The sequence below is a fragment of the Poromitra crassiceps genome (assembly GCF_964638095.1).
Source record: "Poromitra crassiceps genome assembly, chromosome: 3".
NCBI lineage: Eukaryota > Metazoa > Chordata > Actinopteri > Beryciformes > Melamphaidae > Poromitra > Poromitra crassiceps.
The window spans coordinates 62,256,779-62,270,491 of record NC_139625.1 but is presented as its reverse complement, the minus strand read 5'-3'; the positions used below and the strand labels follow the sequence as shown (position 1 = coordinate 62,270,491).

Here is a 13,713-nt window from a genome sequence, read left to right as displayed (position 1 = left end):
CTTTGACAACAAATTGAATGACAATAGAAAAGGAAAAGCTTTGAAGAACACACTCCCCACCAATCACACAGCGCCCCCTTCGGTCAGTAAACCGCAACAATTGAAATTTACAATATGGGGGAGACAAAGGTCTCAATATCTCGAAAAATATAATTTGCTGACTTTGAGAAACATTTTTCTCGGGATGAGATGGGTTTATGTACAAAATCTAATCAACAGTAGCTCATGCAGGCAGGAGGTTTTACTAAGTTGTTAGACCTAATGGGATTTTGTTTGTTTATCTAAATAACAAAATGCATTGCTTGAGATGGACTCAACTACGGTTGCAATGACTATAGATTTTGATGAGACGATTATAGTCTGAGGCAAATTTACGGTTTCACGATTATTATGCATTCATTTATTTAACAACTCTACAGATAATTCATGGCGATCTCGCCCATGTTCTTATGTGTTTACAATACTTTCACGCTACTCTTTAGTAGATTGGTTAACTATGTTTCCCATAAACTAGGGGGGTGATTACATTTTGTGGTATGTGACAACTACGACGTGGTTGTAGTTGTGTTGTTGAAATAAACAAACAGTGATCTTTTAACTCTTCAACAAGGAGTTGTCTCCATGTTTCCCTAGCCTCTAGGGCAGGGGTCATTATGCTATTGTGATATTTGTACGCTTGGACCTAGCTCACTACTTCCACAGTACCATAATGTCCCTTTAGCTTCCACAGTACAATAATGTCCCTTTAACTTCCACAGTACCATCATGTCCCTTTAACTTCCACAGTACCATCATGTCCCCTTAACTTCCACAGTACCATAATGTCCCTTTAACTTCCACAGTACCATCATGTCCCTTTAACTTCCACAGTACCATCATGTCCCTTTAACTTCCACAGTACCATAATGTCCCTTTAACTTCCAAAGTACCATAATGTCCCTTTAACTTCCACAGTACCATAATGTCCCTTTAACTTCCACAGTACCATAATGTCCCTTTAACTTCCACAGTACCATAATGTCCCTTTAACCTCCACAGTACCATAATGTCCCTTTAACTTCCAAAGTACCATAATGTCCCTTTAACTTCCACAGTACCATCATGTCCCTTTAACTTCCACAGTACCATCATGTCCCTTTAACTTCCACAGTACCATAATGTCCCTTTAACTTCCACAGTACCATAATGTCCCTTAACTTCCACAGTACCATAATGTCCCTTTAACTTCCACAGTACCATAATGTCCCTTAACTTCCACAGTACCATAATGTCCCTTTAACTTCCACAGTACCATAATGTCCCTTTAACTTCCACAGTACCATAATTTCCCTTTTCTGAGAGTGAGAACAGAAACACTCGGTGTAGCTGAGTCTTTATGGTTACAAAACCGTGATTTTTTTAAACTGCGGTTAACACGTTCACTGCCAATGGCGAGTTGACTCGTCAAAAAAATTCCAACGGTTCACTGCCAATGACGAGTTGAGACGTCAAAAAAAAAAAAAAATTTTTGACGGTGCTACGTGGATCAATGCCCCCCACGTCTCCTATAAAAATATTGGAGCGACCGAACGTGTACAACCCATTCCACCGACCCACTAAGTGGCGACAGTGCTCTCCATTCTAGAGGAAGGCAAGCAAAAAGCACTGTGAGGAAGCCATTCTCATGAAAATGGATTGGCGAAAACGCTTTCGTGCTTGGGAGCTGGCGGTGGGGTTTTGCAAATTTGCATAATAGATTACGGGTGGAACACACTTTGAAACACGCAGCATAAATAAGACCAGAATCGCAAAAGCTTCATCAAAGCTCTCAGAACCCCAAGAAACGAGCGAGCCCATCCATCCAGACTTGCCCAGCGGCCGCCAGGCAGACAGGCAGACAGGCACAGCAGCAGCAAAGCAGTGAGCCTGGTGACGCGAGGTTACAGCAGCAGCAGCAACGAGCTTGTGACACGCCCGCTGCAGCCAAGAAGAACACACACGGAGGGAGGAGTTTGAAGGAGAGGGGTGTTTCCTGCTGTTAAATTACTGTTCAAAACTATTGTTTAGATGTCTGACGTCTTACTGATGCCAAAAATGAATGGTTAAAGTGACTGTTCTATCGAATTTCACAAAAAGCCGTTTATCTCAGAATAAATTTACAGACGCTGAAACCATGCTGTATTCAACTGCTAATGCTTACATAACTACTAACTCTACAAACTAACTCTTTTAGACAGAGAAAGCACACATTCTATTAGTTCTTTTGAGATATTGTGTGTTCACAAAATCCTAACAGAAACGAATCCTCGGCTCTTGAAAGATGAGCCAGAATCCTAAAAAAAACCCTCTGGCAGAAGCTAACTACAGTTTTGAAAAACGGCTGGCAGTGAATGTGTTAATAGTGAAATCAGTTAACCGAGACTCAACCTACCCAACATCCAATACAGTCTGCAGGGATGCAAACTAGTCACTTTTAGGTGACAGTCACCTTTTTATCCCAAAATAGGGCACTTAAGTTAATGATTTCTGAGTGGTTTTGTGTATCTGTCACCTTTTTCACTCTGCATGAGTTTGTGTCCCCCATCCGTGCTACTAGCTGTGCGGATTGTTTAGACTGAGTCTAAACAATCCTCACAGCTAGTAAAATGGACACAAACAAGTCATCAGGTGTGTCTATCCTGATTGGTTGCACATGGTTTGACCGTAGTCTGTTGTCTCTCCTCTCCAGGAAGCACAGTAAGATACTGTCCAACAGCAGCATGTCTCCTCTGTCGTCTTCCTTCCACTCACAAGTGCCAAAAGAGGTAACAAACACACACGCACTCCAACAAACACTGTTATTTCATGACATTATGATCATTCTGCTATTGATAAACCTGTGCATTAGCCATGTGCACAGTAAAATTATTTCACGTAGTCTTTTGCTTCTACTTGTCTCTGTCTCGTTTTTCCTCCCTGTAAGGGTTGCACACATTCACATACTCTCTTTCTCTATTTTTGATAATTTCTCTATCTGTTTGAATGTGGAGCTGCTCTGTGGCGAGCCGTACAAAACTGTGGTTGTTCTGAGCTCCCAGGAGGAGTGGAGTGTGAATGTGTTGCATCCCTCCCTCTTTCTGCAACTCCTCCCCCAGACTGTTGCTGTAAATAAGAATGTGTTTGAAGTCAGTAATCCTGTTTAACTAAGAATACATTCTTAGTGAATCTGCCTGGGGAAAAAGGAATGTAGCCATAGTCATCTAACCTGATTAAACAAGGGTTATAAGTAGGGGTGTCACAATATATCGTCCCACGAAATTTCGCGATAGTAAAACGTCACGATATGTATCGTGGAGATGAAATCTCATATCGTGCATTTTTTTTTTTTTTTTTTTTTTTTTTTTTTTCAAAAATAGACAAAGAAACGTTTTTGTTTGTTGAAGTTCAATGTGTGGAAAGTAGTTCAGTTGAACAAGTCTCTGAAGAGACACATGAGAAGTTATACAGGAGAGAAACCATTCAATTGAGTTTCTGGCAAAACTGTTTACTTGACAGGAAAAACTGAAGATGCATAAAAAATAGACTAAGAAAAGTCTTGTTGTTTGAGTTTGAAGAAAAGCTGAAGATGCATAATGAGAATTTATACTGCTGAGACACCTTTTAGTTCAAAGTAAATCTAAGTGACGGTGTAACTCATTCTATTTCAAGATAAGCCTTATCTCCAATCTCATGTTTTTTCTAGTTGTTATTGTAATAACAATTTCCCACAACAGCATGTTTTGTATTTGTGCATTTCAAATAAAATACTACTTTTCCAGTCATATATTGTCATTATTCAAGTTTAAAAAAATATTGTTAAAATCGTATCGTATCGTATCGTTATCGTGAACCCAGTATCGTGATACGTATCGTATCGTGAACTGAGTGTATCGTGACACCCCTAGTTATAAGTTATATTTCTATCTCCTCTCTTCTGCTTCTCCTCCACCCCTTCCCTTCCTTTCTCCCTTCCTTCTTTCCCTCTGTTCCCTCTCTCCCTGCCTCGCCCACAGAGTGCCATGTCTGTCCCATTAGCAGACCAGCCCGACTCAGGCAGACTGGGCCACAGAGCCGACTCAAACGGCTCCAATGAGCCGCCGACCGCCACGTCCAACGCCAACGGCTTCCACGATATACTAGCTGCACCGGGCTCAGACCCCACCCAGCCCCGACAGAACCACCACGGCACGGGATCAGCACCAGACCAGCTCCTCAACCCAGGTCCAGCCTGCAGGGCAAACAAAGGCAGCAGCTCTTCCATTCCTTACATAGACTGCAGCGACAATGAATACGATGTCAGTAAAAACAATAGGGCTACCAGGGGCTTCAGCAATGCAAATGACAGCAACAAGGATGAGCCTTCCGTATGTACGCGTGGGATTAACGCTGGTGGTATTGGTAACAATGGGGGGATAGTCGGGAGTTTGTTTGGGGTTCTAAACGGCGTCTGCCACGCCAACCCCCAGGGGCTGGTGCAGCAACAGCAGGGCTTGAACAAGTATAGCATGAGTCACGAGCTAACCGACGATGAGATTTTGTCGAACGGAGGCTCGTTTCACGGCCGCCTCCCGCTCCACAGCACGCTGTTGGACGAAATCTTTCAGGGCCGAGACAAGCGAGGCGTGGCGGGGGGACGTCCGTTGGGAAGGGGGACGCGGAGCCAGTGCTCCAGCCCCGTGATCAGCAGCTTCCACCAGCGGACGAGCTCGCTGTGTCATGCCGAGATGGTGAACGGTCACGGTCAGCCGCGCTCGCGTTGGGATGACGGTGGCCATTATTTCACCAAACGTCCTGGAGGCATCACTGTTGAGACCCCGACAAGTCCCTCGCCCTCCCACCCTGCGCCGCCAAACTACTACGGCAGCTACTCCCCGATCACCCCTAACCGCACCCCGCAGCATCTGGCCAAACCGCATAACAACAACAACATGCGGAACCGCTCAGATACCGACCCGTTTATTCTTAGCCAGCTGACCTCCACCCCCGTCCGGCACCATGACCCACACCGCTCCGGGTTGCGGGGAATCTCTGTCCAGGCCCCTTCTTCTGCCCCAATGGAGCGGAGAATGGTGGTAACCAATGGCAACCACGGGGGAAACCTCGTGGTTCCGGGACAGGCGCGGTCCAATGCGGTGCAGCGATTGTATGGGCGGCGTGGGAAGCCCGGCTGCATCCCGCCACAGAACAACCACAACAATCTGAACCAGCCGAAGTCTGAAGTCCAAATGATTGACGGGTCTACGAGCAGCGGCACTGACACCAGCGACAGCGAGTCGGACACCGGCAGTAGCGCGTACAGCCAGCCGTTAATGTACGGCAATCCCGCTGCCGTCACTTCCCTTAATTCGGTTAACTCTAATGGCGTGAACTCCTCGCCGCTGCCCCATAGCAAGTTCTCCTTCGGAAGCCTCCAGCTGGAGGAGGCGGAGGATGGGGAGGGCGAGGAAGAGGAGGGCTGCTACCGCTTTAATGAGGAAGATATAGGCGGCCATGTTTTCAGCTGTTGAGGGAGAGGGGCTTGCGCATAACACGCTGTCAAGCCTCTCGCTATTGTAGTTGTCTTTGTGTTTTAACGACACCAGAACGCGGTTTTTAATACAAAAGAACTTCTGTATGAGTCTGGTTTGGATTTTTTAGAGAAATGTTAAACTGGTTGAAAGAAAATCTACCACCCAACTACATTAATAAAGACTGGAAAATAGATACATTCATTGGCAGTGAAAGTTAAATAATAAATAAAATGGAGAACTGAATTGTAAAGTGGTAGGTTTTAGCTCCACTCTTCACACTGGGGATTGGATAATTGTGCTACTATAGAACCTCATTTTACCAAGCGCACATTTTGAACTAAATTAGTTGAAATGCGAAAATATATTCTATTAAATGTGCCCTGATCATTTTCTGCCGTAGTTTTTGGGGCATGGAGATTGGCCTTTGAATTGGCGGACTTAGCGGACTCTTTCACTGTAAACAGAGAGGCCTGCCCTACTTTTAGGTGAATTCATTAGTCCATGCCCCAAAGGCTTGAGAGAGGTTTTCAATGGGCACGGTCTTCTTACTTTGTCTTGGGCAAACTGTATGCAGACCTCTTCGTAGATTGCAGAGTCTAGCCTCAACATACTCTTATGTAGAAAAGTTGATTGAAGGTTGCTTGAAGGGAGACTTCATTAAGGTTGAAGGCCCTGAGGCAATCCTGCCAGCATGTGTAAAACGTTTTTGAAGAATCAGTGTAGGTGATTTTTTAATGAAAACCTTTCTTGCAATGTGCCATAACTTATAAACTGTACATTCACTATCGAGGTAGGTGTAGATGAATCATATAGATTATGTGGGGAAGTTAAGAAATTCCTACAACAATTTAAAGGAATACCTTGACATTTTGAGTCAGTTGGTTGCTTTCCTTAAAAAATGACTTGTTGGCATGATTGTTTCTCTTCTGCATTAAACCGAGAGGCTGCAAGCTAACTGCGAGGAAGCTGGAGGAAATTCGTAATGTCAATGTAATTCCTTAGTTTGGAAAGTGTAGGTTTGCGGTGATTGCAGCTCGCTGTTGTGTAACGGGATACAAGAAGGTGGCTTGTTGCTGACTCATTAAGGTGTCAGAGCAAGAGAGAGATATTGATTAATTGCTTGTATGTGACATTGAGTGTGACAGCTGTCGAATCCGGGTTGTAACGCCTTCCGTATCACTGAACCTAAATAGGATTTTGTATGCACATGTTGTAAGTGTTCCAGTCTGTAGTTTCCTAATGTAGCATTTTCTCTGAATCAAACTTTTGTAATTGACTGTTGTCTTGTGTAATAGAAGGGCTGTAAGGTAATAAATAGCTGGACTTCATTGAGGGATGTTATTTGGAGGTTTAACTGGGAACCCCGATCTACTTAAGATTCCAGGTAATTCTTATGAACTAGAACAGTCTGAAACTCTGATTGGACCACCCTAGACCATAGGAATATCATATGGATCCTAGACCATAGGAATATAATGTGGACCATCCTAGACCATAGGAATATCATGTGGACCATCCTAGACCATAGGAATATTATGTGGATTGGACTGCTATTCCTCTTTAATTGTATTTTAGAATCTCCTTGGTAGAGAATTGATGATAGAAAAATGTGTCTATTGTGTAAGGCTATTTGGATCTGTCGAAGGAGGAATGCTGTATGTCGCTACCGGCCATACTGCCTTCTCCTTCAGTTTCATGACCAGGCCAAGCGGATGTCCTTTTCTTCAGAGCACTTTTTTCATGCTTTCGTTCAGTTTCTGTCTCGTGTGGCCAACTTGCACTGTTAACTTTGATGTCTGTGATCGAGTCTTTTTGTGGTAATCCTGTTTTGTACAAAACGGAAAGCTAGGGAAGTATACAATCACTATAGTCCCAAGAAATAGAATGGATTTGAATCGGTTAAAATAATATGGAAAGAAATGAACCAGGACATGCCCTAACCTTGTATCTGGATTTTTGATAATGTCTCAAAATATTTGAAGTATACATTATCTTCTAATATTGTTGGTTGGACATGTTGGTGAGAGTAGCTCCATGGTCGTCTTTCAGTTTGTCTTTCTCTCTGTCCCTTGTCCCTTTCTTTACGGTTTTCCGCACGCACAATTAGAACAAATCTAAGATGCAGCCACCGTCCTTTTTACTCGTGACCATCCAGCTTGCTGTCTGCTTTGCTTGGCTTGACCCCTGGCATCATCCACTACGACCACACACTGTAAAAGATAGCTCATCTTTTCTATATTTGGCTTTCTTTGGATGCCATTTTCTCTCCTCTGTTATGATGGCTGTTATTGAAGGTTCACTGGCCTCCTCATGCCCATCACTGCCATTCCCTGGCTGTCTGCTCACTGCAACACTCATATCCAGCAGGACGCCTTTTTGTTTTTGTTTGAGCCTCATACTGAATTGGGACCAACTTCAATAAATTAGGGCGGATTGCTTATTTGCTAACTAACTACTAGATGATGAAATATCTAAGTGATATTCAGCAGTCGGCAGGGTTCCCACCGGTTCCTTGAAATCCTTGAAAGTTTGTGAATTTGAGAAAAAAATCAAGGCCTTGAAAGTTTTTGAAAATAGACGATACACATGGGTCATTGAAAGTGTTTGAATTTATATATACTGTGCAATAATAGAAGTTGAATTCTTGAGATTTCTTTCCATAACAGCACAGTTGAGAAGTGTCTTTTTAATGGTTGTCTGTGAGCTTCTGTAAAGCCTGCTAGTTATCATTATAAAAATGCTCAGTGTTGTAGAAGTAATTAACCTTGATCCATGTCTCAAACTATGCCGTTGGGTCCTTGAATTTAAGGAAATTGGGCCTGGAACAGTAATTTAAAAGTCCTTGAATTTGATGTTTAAGATGTGGGAACCCTGAGTAGGCTTTTATTTTACTTTCTTTTAGATCTGCTTCAGATTCTTATGAATGCTTTATTCTCAGTGTCTGTGTATGAAAACATTGTTCTAAATTGCACATGATTAGCATTAGCATTAGCATTAGTTACCCCTCTGGCCAAATTCCCTTCAACAGAATTCTGTGACAAAGCCTCTGTGGAGAAACACTGACAATTACTTTTGGGAGTGACTTAATTAGGACAAAATCTCATCAGTATCTTGTCATGTGATGTGCACTCACACCATATGGTCTTTTTCCCCTTCAGTGCTAGCGCTTCTTCCTGAAACAACCTCCCGACTGTTAGCGAAGCCGCTAGCAGCGTTCACGCTTTGTAAAACGCACTGTTTATTAAGCATGTTATCTATCAGTGGGAAGAGAAATAATGCATCTCAGCGTTTCCTCTTCTCTCCTTCTGAATGCATGTTAACAAAGTCCCTGCTTTTCTGTCATGCTGCTCTGTTCTGCTCACTCTGTCACTGTCTCTGTCCACGGGCTCAAAATGGTTCCAAATGTTTGAGAAGCATCCCGGTGTATCAAAACATCAAGTCTTGTACAAGTCTTAATTATTAATTATTTTTCCCGGTTTCGGGACAGTCTTCAGTCGTTTTCTCACGGGACATTACATTTTTCCAAATTTAGTGCACCCCGCTTTTTTCAAACATTCCAGAAACCATTTGCCCCGGGTTTGTTCACTGCGCACAAGGACGAAACAGGGCCGATTCAACTCCAGTGCAGTTTTCATGGAGAGCGATGTGGGGGGAGGTAAGACAGACAAGTCAAGTGAAGTGTAATGCATAACGGAAGTCTGCATAAATATATTTATGAGAGATTTGGTGTTTTGTAAGTGTAAAAGTCTGGAGTATTGTCAGAAGTTGGGCACGTGCGCATGCACGCACACACACACACACACACACACACGAACGCAAACACTTGAGTTGAGTCCACCCTGTCTAACCTTTCACTGCCTGTCACCAAAATAGCACTTGCAGCAAGTCCCTCTCTTTGAGGCTCTTTTTGTAATTTTAATGTACTGTACATAAATGAATGATAGACTGTGATTTTGTATTCATATTGTAATTTGTACGGGAGTTAAGCAGAGACAAATTTGTTAGATTTATTTGATAACAATTTGATAATAATAGTTAAATGATTGTAGGTTGCACAAGCTGTGATCGTATTTGACTGATACTGGGATGCTTACTGTACATCTGGTTGTTAAAATGTAAGTTAGCATTACAGCATCAAATCTGTGCTTCTCTTTCTCTGTTTACATAACAAAGTGGGTACTGAAAGACTGTCTTCTTTTAAAGGAATAAACCGGCTTTCTGGCAACAAAAAGAAAAAAACGATTAAAAAAATCCAATTTTAAATGTTGTGATTTGAAGATTGGTAGTTGTTTCACCTCTGTATGTCTAGTGTTTATTTAATTCTAAAGGCCGTAGCTCGTCTGGGTAGTGCAATGGTAGATTCTCTGCCTACCAACATGAGGGTTGCAGGTTCGAGCCCCCGTGTTATCTCTGCATCCATGCAGGCACAATTGGCCGTGTCTGCGGGTGGGAAGCCGGCTTAAGTGTAGGTGTCCTGGTCGCTGCACTAGTGCCTCCTCTGATCGGTCGGGGTCCCTGTTGGGGGGGAGGGGAACTGGGGGAATAGCGTGATCCTCCCACGCGCTACGTCCCGCCGGTAAAGGTGTCTGGTGAGAAGCAGCTAGCGACTGCACATGAAGCATGTGCTAGACTACAACTCTCCCCAGATCGGCAGAGGGGGTGGAGCAATTACCAGGACAGCAGGGGGAATCAGAAAAATCTTAATAATTTTCTTTTCTAAACGTGTGATGGTGATATTTAGTGGTCACTACAAGCTGGCTTCGCAACATCTCAAAAGCACCGTAGCACACTAACTACTGAGCACGCAAAGTTGAAACTGCCCCCAATCTTCTCTTCACATGACAGCAAGTTAGCTAAAGTCGGCATATTCCTTTACAAAAGAAAGTTTCTGAAATGATCCATTTTTCTCTTAACCCACACTGCATATTATATGACCTAAAGACTCACTGACTCACCCGTTTCTGTGTCACTCTTGTAACACTTTGTATATCTGCGAAGCTGTCCTTTTTATTTTTTCTTAGACGACACCTACTCGATTTGATTCTGGTGTCTCTGCTCTCTTCCTCTGTCTTTAACACTGTAACTGATTTTGTGCACTAGTGTCAATAAAAAACGACCCTGTATGCTCGAAGAAAAGGGACTCCAGGACTTTCTGTAGAGTAGAGTGAAGCCATATGTAACCTGATCTACCCCACCTCCACCCCACTTCCCTCTGCCTGGCCCCGCCCACCCATCACCCACATACACACACATGTACTCTCCCTCTCTGACAACCCCCCCTGGATGCTTGTGACCCCTTCCGTCTCCTCTGTCCCATGTCTTGTTTTGTGGTAGATAGAGCGTAGAATAGAGGCTGTTCGTTTTGTTCAGTGTTGTGCAACCCAGTCGCCAGAATAAAATGTAGGCATTGTTTGTGGAATCCATGAAAATGTACAATATCAACATGAATTTGTAACAAAATCCATTTCTAAAACGTGGCATTTTACATCTACAATCTCAGTGTAAATTTGAAACGAAACGACGGTTAATTAGAAAACATCACTGCCTTTCCAACGTATAAACGAATAAAACAAGTTTGCTTATGTTTAGGCAAGTAAAGCAACGTGGCTATGTTTAGGCAAGTAAATCAACTTGGTTAGCTTTAGGCAACAAAGCAACTTGGTTATGGGTTTGTGTTAAAACCCAAAGTAAAAACACAACGTGCCTCGCTCAGGCACTGAGGCACACTCGTACTGGGACTCTCTTGCTTGTAAGACAGGGACGCTACAGGTCCACCAATCCCACACCTACTCCCTTATGCTTCTGCGACGTACTTCAACATACATTAACAATAACACAGCCATTAACGTGGTTATTAACATTATAGACGTCATTAAACTCTATGACGTGTATAATGTTAATTTCCACGTATCTAGAAACGTGATATATATATATTTTGGTTCAGAAGTGCTCATAATAATAATTGATTTGATTTATATAGCGCCTTTCTAGAGACTCAAAGCGCTTCACATATCAGGGGAGGAGGTGGGAATTCAACTCATCCACCACTGATGTGTAGTAGCACCTACCTGGCTGTCAGCCAGTTTGTGGCACAACGCTCACCTCACATCAACTATCACGCTGGAAGGTTGAGGCCTAATGTGCCAATTAAGTAACAAGGGATGATTAGGTGGCCATGCTTGAAGTTGTTCCCTGTGTGGGACTGGGGTGACACCCCTACTCTTGCGAAGAGTGACAATGGGATCTTTTAATGACCACAGAGAGTCAGGACCTCAGTTTAATGTCTCATGATCATCCGAAGGATGGTGCTCACTCACAGGACAGAATCCAGTCCATGTCTCTGCCCTAGGGCATTGGGGAGATTATACATCAGACCAGATTATTAATATTCAGGCCAGAGGGGAAGAGCACCTCCTACTGGTCCTCCAACACCACTTCCAGCACCAGTCTCCGATCCAAGGAGTGTCCTAGGCCAGACCTGCTTAGCTTCTCCAGGAAAGCCAGTAATGTAATGCAGGAACCACTGGTGCTATACATGTCTGTGGATTCCTCATTTTATTTTGGAGACCGGGCTGTGTTGTGCACATGCTCAGTTGTGCACACGTCGTTCCACCCATGCCTGTCTGTATTTTATGTTTGAATAGCTGAGTTCTTTCACCTGTCTGTTGCTTTTGTTGTAGTATTTTTTGTTTATTTTTGTTGTAGTAGTATTTGTTTTTGTTTTTCTTTCTGTATGGTGGTGAGTGTTTTTATAGCACCCGTCACGGGATCTGCACTCAGTGGTTGCCATGGTTTAACCCATGATCCAGTTTGGTGTGTATACCCACCAATCAGTGGACTCTTTGGAAACTTTGCAACTGGGCAAGTATACAGTCACAATGTAGTGCAATGTAGTCTACCCTTGTAGTGACTAGATGTAGTGAAAAGTACTGTAGGTGGATTTTGTTAGTCTTGTGCCCTCATGATCATATTTTCCCTCCTATATGATTTTGTAAGAAGTTGCCAGGAGTGGATTTATTTCAACCATAATCGGGTCATTCCTCTTTCTATTCCTATTCCTATGAGAAACTCAGATGATTTGAGGCCTCACCATGACTATAGCAAAGAGTAGGCTATTGTAAAGGATTCTATGACCATATCTATAATGCATTGTAAGGGAATTGTAAGGGCTTACAGTTTATCCATAATTTAGTTAGAATGCAGTCTTAATGCTTTAGGAAGATGTATAGACAGTGCATTCACCTCTTAAACCACAATAGCACTGGTTTTAATGGAGTTAATATGAATATTGATATACTTCACTATCACACACATATGCTTAAAACCTTGTTCATTCATTTGGCAGCTTTTCAGCTATCCATGACTGCAATATTTGTCTTTTTGCTTGCCCTTATAATGCACAGATATGGCCTCTAAGCATCCTGGCATTCTTGCCATGTGAGAACCTACTAAAACACGGCAACAACTCATTTTAAGTCCTGACCCATAGTTTAAGATTAACTCAGATCCTAGTCTAAACTTGAAGTTCACTGCCATACAGGTTGATGACATGTAGGAATTATTGAAGGAAATATACTGACCTGTTCAATTATAGCTGTATTTATTTTTATTTTTCCCCATCATACATTTGTCTATTGAACATTTTTAAATTTCACAGTATCCCTCTATTTAATCTTAAGGAAGATGAATGCAAGATGGCAGTGAATTTCAAGAAAGTAGTTGAAATGCTTTGTTACAAAAAGCAATTTTGACATGGTTCCCCTTATCCTCTCCTACTATCTTCTCCCTCTCCTTCCTGTTTCTCTATTATCCTTTCCTCCCTCAGAAAGTCCAGGTTCTGCGAGCCCTCCGTTGGCAAGTGCCCATGCGTTGGTCAACGGCACCGGCTCGGTGAACGGACAGGCGACGACCATCCTGGGACCCGGTCCGATTCCCGACGGACGGCTGCCATCGCCACTCACCAGCCCCCTCCTCACCGAGGCGGGATATGTCCGCACCGATGACGAAGACGAGGCGAGGAGGAAGGTGGGTATACAGACATGGTGTGTGTGTGTGTGTGTGTGTGTGTGTGTGTGTGTGTGTGTGTGTGTGTAACACGGGGGCGCAAACCTGTGTCCCTCTCTGCCTACCTACACGAGGGTCGCAGGCTCGAGCCCCCGTGTTACCTCCGGCGTGGTCTGGTCGGTCGGGGTGCCTGTTCGAGGGG

The 13,713-nt window shown here is 43.4% G+C and overlaps 1 protein-coding gene across 3 annotated transcripts in view; it reads left to right on the top strand.

The window, feature by feature from the left end:
* LOC310772574 (FERM, ARHGEF and pleckstrin domain-containing protein 1-like) overlaps positions 1-13,713 on the top strand; it is a 135,072-nt gene that overhangs the window by 93,864 nt on the left and 27,495 nt on the right. For all 3 annotated transcript variants that reach the window (XM_083632405.1, XM_083632406.1, XM_083632404.1), the window contains exons 12-14: positions 2,708-2,783; positions 4,011-4,218; positions 13,333-13,532. In XM_083632405.1, the coding sequence (XP_083488531.1) occupies positions 2,708-2,783; positions 4,011-4,218; positions 13,333-13,532 (484 nt within the window). The remainder of the gene's footprint in view (positions 1-2,707; positions 2,784-4,010; positions 4,219-13,332; positions 13,533-13,713) is intronic.